This window comes from Etheostoma cragini, chromosome 13 (genome assembly GCF_013103735.1).
Source record: "Etheostoma cragini isolate CJK2018 chromosome 13, CSU_Ecrag_1.0, whole genome shotgun sequence".
NCBI classification, from domain to species: Eukaryota; Metazoa; Chordata; class Actinopteri; order Perciformes; family Percidae; genus Etheostoma; species Etheostoma cragini.
Window position 1 is genome coordinate 10,201,859 of NC_048419.1, and position 8,281 is coordinate 10,210,139.

The 8,281-nt window shown below is 39.8% G+C and overlaps 1 protein-coding gene across 1 annotated transcript; it reads left to right on the top strand.

The window, feature by feature from the left end:
* The first annotated feature begins 2,171 nt into the window (after positions 1-2,171).
* Positions 2,172-7,483, top strand: LOC117955244 (transgelin-like). The gene is made up of 5 exons (XM_034889573.1): positions 2,172-2,367; positions 5,574-5,754; positions 5,842-6,013; positions 6,196-6,298; positions 6,398-7,483. The coding sequence occupies exons 2-5, from the start codon at positions 5,581-5,583 to the stop codon at positions 6,546-6,548; spliced, it is 600 nt and encodes a 199-aa protein (XP_034745464.1). The 5' UTR covers positions 2,172-2,367; positions 5,574-5,580; the 3' UTR covers positions 6,549-7,483.
* Positions 7,484-8,281: the final 798 nt, after the last annotated feature.

Below are 8,281 nucleotides of genomic sequence, written 5' to 3' on the forward strand. Positions count from 1 at the left end.
TTTTTATATTTAAATAATGAAAATGTATTTTAGTTGCAGCCCTTTATCAAAACGGAGCTTTAAATGTTGAAATAAGATTCAAAATGCCCTAATTAAAACAAATCAATAATAAGAAAAGAAATAAAGTGAAATACAAAACAATTGTCATAATTGAATGAAAAACATGTTAGTATGTCTTTACTAACTGAACTCATTACATTTTTCATTATGACATTAATACCCCATGGTGAGTTAAAATCCAATCACAACACGAGTTGTAGTTCACTTCAGTGTTGTCCAACAGAGGGCAGCATCATTTTATGTCTTTGTTTGATTTGCTTTAGTTTAGGCATTTTAAATCTTCCATACTAAACGGCTACCTCTCTGGGCCTGAAAAGTGAAGCCAACTTAAAAGCTACAGCTGCATTCTTCCTAATGACTCCATTAGCTCCAAAAAGAAGTCTGATTGTACATAGAGTTTAGCGAAGCGCTCCTCCCCAGCTCCACCCTCTTGTCCTGATAAGATCCCTTCTGCCTCCAAAAAAAAACAAGATGGTTGTGAGGGACCAAACAGTTAAGGAAGCGGAGCTACAATGGAAATTCCAAAGTAAGGGCTTTTTATTTGACAAAAATAACCATAACAAAATGAAGAAGGTTTTTGGGCCCTTAAAAGCGGTCAAATAAACAGACGATAACTAACGCTCCAAACGTAAGACTCAAAATAAAACTGACCTTCTAACAAAGAAACAAAGGGGACTAATACTAATGTTTGCTGATCAGCCCAATTTTAACACACAGGGGGAGACTAACAATAACCACAGACTAACAACAAAAACACAAATGATGCAAAACCTACCTAAAACCTTATTCCAAATAAAATGTACTTTTACTTATCTTAAATCAACAAAAATTACTCTACATGAATACTTAAAGAGAGAATAAAGCTACCCCCCCGGACATAACAAGCAGTGGTAGTGTCCAATTAGGCCACCTCCCCTATAAAGCTGCTCTTTCTCCAAGTGCCACCCCTTTAAAGCCATCAGACCACCTGGATCCCTCCTTGTGTGGACGCCAACACTGGTAAGCTCCAAAGAAAACCGGTTCGCTCTTACACTGGTTGTCTGAAATTCAAGGCTTCAAAGCGTAGTCCACAAAACAGTGGGTGACCTCACAGTCTATGGATTTCCTGTATACACAAACAAAAAAGTAGATGAAGACCTCATCATGTGTTCCTGTTTGTCTTCATTTTTCTGTTCTTTTAAAGTTCACTTGATTGATTATAAAGAGGAACTATTCTACTGCAACGAAACCACGTTCCGGTTTTCATTATCATTAACCCTTTAGATGACCTGGTAGCTGAATATAAGACTGGAGTCGAAAAGACACAAAACATAGCTGACATGAACGTGTCCACTTCCTAACACCTATATATTCATGACCGCTGGTCACCGTCAGTGACTTCACACATTGCCAACTTCTCACAGTGTTATCACATCTGATGTCATATAGCACCCCCTCCGCCCCGCCCCCCCCCCACATTTCCAGGTCCTGACTTTCTCCTGTCGACGAGGCTAACACTGTTGGAATGCCTCGGAGGTAGTGTCTCTCCTTGTTGTCATGAAAACCGCCTGGATAGACAACTGTAGCCTATGTGCTGAAATGATATACAAGGGCAAGACTCCGTTCCAGATGCCTACATTTTTTTTCAACTATCAGGAAAAAAATGATAGGCTGATATGTGTCACAATGACCCTTTTCTCTACTTCCTCTTATATTGTGTCTTGACATGAAACTCAACCCAGAGGAAGGGGATTTACATTCCACAGCTGCCTGCTGCCTCTTTCACTTTCAGACACAAATATCACCAGTTTGAATCAAGGCAGTAAATAATCTTCTACATGTGCTTCACTGCTCTCTAATTACTGTAACTCCCTTCCTGTGTTCCCTCAAACTGCACTGTTCTCGAGGAGTTTGATCATCCCTCCCCCCCACCCACCCACCCACCCTCCCTACTCCCTAATCCTGTCTCATTCTTTAGTGGTAGAGGGAAAAATTTGGAGAATTCTTTTCAGTGACCACACCAAACTCTCCAGTCACATGCCCTCTTTTTCCTTCCCGTCCTTCTCCTAAATAAGGAATTCCAATCTGAATGGGGAAAAAGCAAAAGAGCAAAGGGGTGGGGCATAGAGCGAAATAAGAGGAGGTGAAGGCATATCTCTCTCTCTTTCTGTTGAATGTGGTGAAGTCATATAGTTCAGAGTAGTGTTTGCTGTATATATGTTTGCAGTCCTGTATGGTGCACTCCACACTGTGTTGTAAGGAAGAAGAGAGGTAACACAGCAGCACAAGCCCAAACCACCTGTATTCACCTGAAAGCTACTACACAAAGTAAGTGAACATTTCTTCTTCTCTCAACCTCATTTATCAATCTCCGTTTTCAGGTTTCTCGCTGGTAGTCAAAAGATGTCTTTGTTGCTTTAACCTCTGTGCAGGAAACATGTAACAAAGTGTAATGTATCATACACCCCACCCTCAAGCTGTTTCCCTGCCTCTTTCTCATGTTTGATCACACACAGAATAGGACTAAACACGGTTTTACGGAGTTATTTCTTTTAGTTTTTCTTTGTGGATGAGATGCCTTTTGAATGACCCACTTGTCTGTAGATGATTGTGTCATATAATCCTGTTTCATCTCTACCTTTGCTCTCATTACTCTTCTCATGTGCGAGGCCTCTTAGCTTCAGAGGTTCAGCCTCAGACAAATCTCTTATTAGAGATGCTTCAACATGTAGCCAGTGCTGTCTAATAATGTCATTTTGTAGTTTAACATATGCTCTGAACACCAGGCAGCTGGCGCGGGATATGACATTAAAACTCTGCATGTGTTTGTCATATACATTTATGGACCGTGGTAAAGTTTTGTGTTCAGTTGAACATTTAGACAGTGAGATAACTTAAAGACTATGACTTTGGGTGGTGTTTGGGCTCAGTATCTTTTAGTGATAAGGTAGAAATGCAGAGTGCTGAATTAACAGTCTGGGTCAGCAGCAGCTGGGACAGTGCAGGGTACAGAGATATAATGAACACTGTAAGAAATAATCATGTGTACTAGTAAATCCATTGTGTTCACATCACAAAGGTTGGCGAATGACTCAAAAGTAACTGCCGATGACGCAGTTGTATTCAGCTCTGTTGCAATACCAAGAAAGTTGTGAAACATCTTGTAATGAATGATTGCAAGAAACAATAAAAGTTGAAGAATTTGGTTTTATATAGTGTGTAGATGGCAACAGTCACGTTACGGAAGCCAGCCATGTGGAGACATGCCCTGTTGTGCGCAGAGAAAAGGTGTATTCAACTGTAGAATAATAATCTCCTAGCAACACATTGAGACATGTTCAGTTACATGTGGAATTTAGAAATGTAGACTGAAGACACTTATTTACAACTATGTTGATTGGAACTAAAAATGCGTAACCTTAGTTACCTCTTTGCCAAAGTATGTGTAAGCAATGCATTAACCAATTTGTGATGCTTGTTTTCCGTGTTTAGGCGGCACACATGACTGTTTATTGACATCTTGGTTAGGTTTTGTGTTGTAGTCGTGACTCAATGATTACATGTTTCCAGTAACTACTAGTCCCTGGTTGATTTCTGAAGTATGCAGGTCTAAAAAATCTTCCAAAACACACACTCAAACACCTCTACCCACACTCAGCTTGAATGGCTTGTGCCATCTTACTATTTGCAGTCCACTTTACAGTCGCTTTCAGTCAAAATCACGCCTGCAAATGTTAGATATGCTCAGTCAGAGTAACGGTGGCATGAGCCAATCTTGTTCAGCGGTTTGCATACATATTTACATATTTCAGAGTTTAAAGTGCAGATTAGACTAATTTGAGATAAGTAGACTCTCTGACTTCATCAGCATTCATTGATCACTGCATGCAGATGTTTGCAGCTGCTAGATGTTCTCTGGGCGTGCCAGGACAAAACAGTTGTCTCTCCTGTGATTAAGAAAGATTGTTCAAGAGTTCGGATGTTTAGATATTTACTTCACTCTTCTTGCGGTGACAAACTGGTTTTGGAGTCACTTTGCAAACAGGAAGTTGCATCTCCTCTACGTACCCATAAAACCACTGCAACCACAGACAATGAAAAGGCCCACAAGTGTGATCCATGGCAGCTTGGGCTCCAGTGTGGAGCTGTTAGAAACAATGACTATTTGTCAAAATGTCAACACATATTGTGTAAGACTGAGAAGCCTCTGTTTTGCAAGGCATGTAATGGGATTGCAATGTAGATGATGCTGCATATTAAACTCATTTTTGATAATAAAACCCAGATTCTTGCACAATCCTAAATGGTACCTCCAGCCTTCTTAAAATGTAACCGTTTCCATTGGCTTGAAGAACATACAGATATAACACATTTTACTTTCTGCCCAAGTATGCACATACTTGGGCAGAAAGTAAAAAGTGGAGGATTTTCCTATCACTTTTAAACATGTCCATATGTTATCTGCTTTCCTTGAAATTTATAAATGTCATTGAATTGCGTAACTCAATTATTCAGAACTATAAAAAGAATAAGTGCAGCGTGGCGATTAACAAGTATCATCTCATATTTTCCTGTTTTAACAGGCTTGGTGGAAATTATCCAATTTGCTTAACCGTCTAGCATTGTGTTTTGTTTGGAGTCCTGTTTGTACGTTGCTACCTTTGTCAGAGAGGAAGGAAGTGACAGCGGAATGAGCAAACAGGATGCAGGGTGTGGGGCGACTCTGCTGAAGCCAACAAGAAGTTCATATGGCATTAATAATAAGATATGGCCAACTGTGATTACTTTCAGCAGGGTTGGAATTATTAAAGACATTTAACATTTTCAGCTTCCAAGGTACAAAATATCTTTGACAAATAAAAACACTGACTTGGTCCGGATGAGGGTTTAACACACGTTATTAAATGTGCACATTATAAAAATGATAAATCAAGAATAAGGATCCCATTAGAATAAAATGTGCTCGGCTGTATTACAGAAAGACACACACGTAAACATACTTGTCCCCCACTCTTCATTGGCCTCTTGCCCTATCACATTAAAGGGATAGTTCAACATTCTGGGAAATACGCTTGCTTGGTATAAAATCTTCTCATCTAACTCTGCGCTAGACCATTGTAGTTTCCAAAATGTTGAACTGATCCTTTAACCGTGTGCACTAGATGATGATTTCAACTAACTTAGACTTAAACCTATTTTTTTTTTTTACCAGAGTTTGAACAATAAAACAGCCCCTTGAAAAAGTGAGGACAAGCGAAAATGTGCAAAACTAATTTCATTCTTTTTCTGAAAGTTTGAAGTGATTAGGTTTTGAAAGAAAAACATGTAACTCACAATAGACACCTATGAACATCAAGAAGAGAGTGATTACAATCCCATTTGTTCTGACTGCAGGGCAGGTCTGTGGGTGTGGGCAGGGAATTAAATGTGAATGTTTCATCTATCAAATATCAATATTTAAAAATACATTACACTGCCAAGAAGTAGTTTGCTCAGCTACCTGCCTATCTAACGTTAATTTTCCCTACCAACAGGATCAGCATGGCAAACAAAGGTCCTGCCTATGGTCTGAGCCGGGAGGTACAGAGTAAGATTGATAAAAAATATGACCCGGAACTGGAGGAAAGGTTGGCGCAGTGGATTGTCGTCCAGTGTGGTGCTGCACAGCCTCAGCCAGGCAAGACTGAATTCCAAAACTGGCTCAAGAATGGATGTGTGAGTGCTGGATTTGCCTAAGTGTTAATACAGCATTGTGCTTCACATTGTGTACAGTATATTTAGAAGGCTGTTTTTTTTCCCCAGGTGCTGTGTGAGCTCATAAATAGCCTGTATGGATCCAACAAGCCAATCAAGACCATCAAGAGCTCCACCATGGTATTTAAGCAGATGGAGCTGATATCCATGTTCCTCAAAGCAGCAGAAAACTACGGAGTCACCAAGACTGACATGTTTCAGACTGTAGACCTCTATGAAGGTAAGACATCATCCAGCAGAACTCCTCAGTGTAATTACAGCAGAGTTAAGTGTTTTGCAGATTTATCACAATACAAGCAAGGAAATGATGCTGTATTCAGGGACAGAGAGCACAGGTCACCGATGTCCCCTGCCTGTAATTGGTGTGTGCTCTGCTCATGTGAGATTGTTCCATGTCTTAAGGCAAGGACCTGGCTGCTGTCCAGAGGACCCTGATGGCTCTGGGTAGTTTGGCTGTCACAAAGAACGATGGGTGTTACAAAGGAGACCCCAGCTGGTTTCACAAGTGAGTTTGAATAGTTTCTAAATGGGAAGTGGGTAGAACAAAAGGTTTCATTTCAGTGCTGAGGAATGACATTGTGGACTGTGATGTGTCTGTGTGCAGGAAAGCCCAAGAGAACAAGAGAGAATTCACAGAGGAACAGCTGACTGATGGCAAAAATGTCATCGGCCTGCAAATGGGCACAAATAGAGGAGCATCTCAATCTGGAATGACAGGCTACGGACAGGCCAGGCAGATCATCAACAACCCCTGAATCTGAGCAGTGCTTAAACCCTCCCCTCAGACACTCCTCCTGCAACACTCTGAAAGGCCAGTGTGGACGGAGAAACTCTGAAATGTAATCGGACTTTCTCGTTTTCAAGGCTAAACTGGACCAAAAGACCAAGGGACCAATGAGGACATGTGCACATATTCAACACATAGTTCATGTTGAGCACATCTTTGACCATGCAAGTGCACAATTAGATAGCATTTTGCATTCATGTAAATGGTGTTTTTTTTTTTTTAAAGGATCCTTTCCAGTTGTCCAAATCAAATGTAATTTACATTACTGCAAACCATTAGATCATCCAGAGGTGTCCGTTCATTTCAGTTCATTATAAAAATTAAGTGGCAGAGACTTGTAACTTGCTTGAGAGTTGTACTTCATCACATTCAACATTTTGTCTTTATTCTTTGTTTCTACAGCTACATCATTGCAGCAAGCAATTTCAAAACTCTGCCTAGTGGTACATTTAAGACACTCTGATATTTGATATTTGACAATTCTAAGATGGATTTGCACAACCAACCCCATTATTTGATCACTGCCCTTGTTTTGCCAGCGTTGTAGTTGATGAAGCTATCAATTCTTGGATGTCAAGGTGTACTTTAATGCACCTCCCAAGGAGAGTTTTAAAAAGGTTCCCTGCTTACACCAGCAATACAACCTGGCAGTAATGCAACATTAACAAAATTATCAATAAAAGAGAGATGATAATTGGATCTCAAGCAACTATCAAGTCTCATTTGTTATGTAGTGGACTGATTTGAAAGATGTTGCAGCCTGGAAGGTAAGAAGTGCATGTTGTGGTTTACAATAAAGTTAAGCAAAAATATTGGAATAAATGGGTTAAAAAAAACAAATGTATCAGTATCAACAAGGAGCAGTCATTTTAGAAAGTAAATTGCCTAGTTTAAAAACAGTTTATTAAAAACATAAAATACAGCATGTGTTTTACCTGCTCCATAACTAAATCTACAGTTAGATACTCTAATTTCTAATCAAGATGTCGGACCTTTTCAGAGTTTAGTGTGTCTATATAATGCCAGTTGATTTTGAATAAAGTTCAATTTACCTGTAAAGCCTTTTGTGATGAATAAATTAACTGAGATAGATGTCCATATCTACTGAGAATAATTGATCACTGTGCTGTGATGCTTCATATCCAGGTAAACGGTACAAGATATTTACGTGTGGATATGACAACATTAAACTTGTCAGTTTCTGCATGTAAAATAGCACCTAGCCTTTTTTTCCCCCTAAACCTGAGCTTCACTCCACAAAGAGATAAGCAGATGTAACGTCTATAATTAAAAAAAAAAAAAAGTCTGGAGGTGAGAAAAGAATCATGGGCGAGAGTGATGACAGGGGGAGGGGGGGGGATAAAGCCTTTTTTTTTTTTTTTTTGCCTGGTTGGATGGAACGAGAGAAACAAGGGAGGTTCAGAAATGACCATCTCCTGCCAAAGTTTTGTTTCTACTGTGATTTTGCTTGAGTACCGACTAAGCTGTTCAGCATGAGCTGACTCGGAAAAAGGCCAGAGATGGAGAAGAAAAGCAGGAAGGAGAAGACAGAAAAAGAGTAAAGTTTGATTTTGATGCGCAAAACAGATCATAAAGAAATAACAGGAAAAAGGGGTACTTAAAAAAAAACACAGGTGGCGATTAAGAAGATTACGATGGCTGGGATCAGAGGGAGAATAGGTCAAGACAGAACAGTCAACC

What these genes read in the sequence shown, in the direction of transcription:
- LOC117955244 (XM_034889573.1), top strand. Translation starts at nt 5,581, where the DNA reads ATGGCAAACAAAGGTCCTGCCTATGGTCTGAGCCGGGAGGTACAGAGT. An exon ending in GACTGTAGACCTCTATGAAG is followed by an intron (nt 6,014 to 6,195) that starts GTAAGACATCAT and finishes CCATGTCTTAAG; the next exon opens with GCAAGGACCTGGCTGCTGTC. An exon ending in GACCCCAGCTGGTTTCACAA is followed by an intron (nt 6,299 to 6,397) that starts GTGAGTTTGAAT and finishes GTCTGTGTGCAG; the next exon opens with GAAAGCCCAAGAGAACAAGA.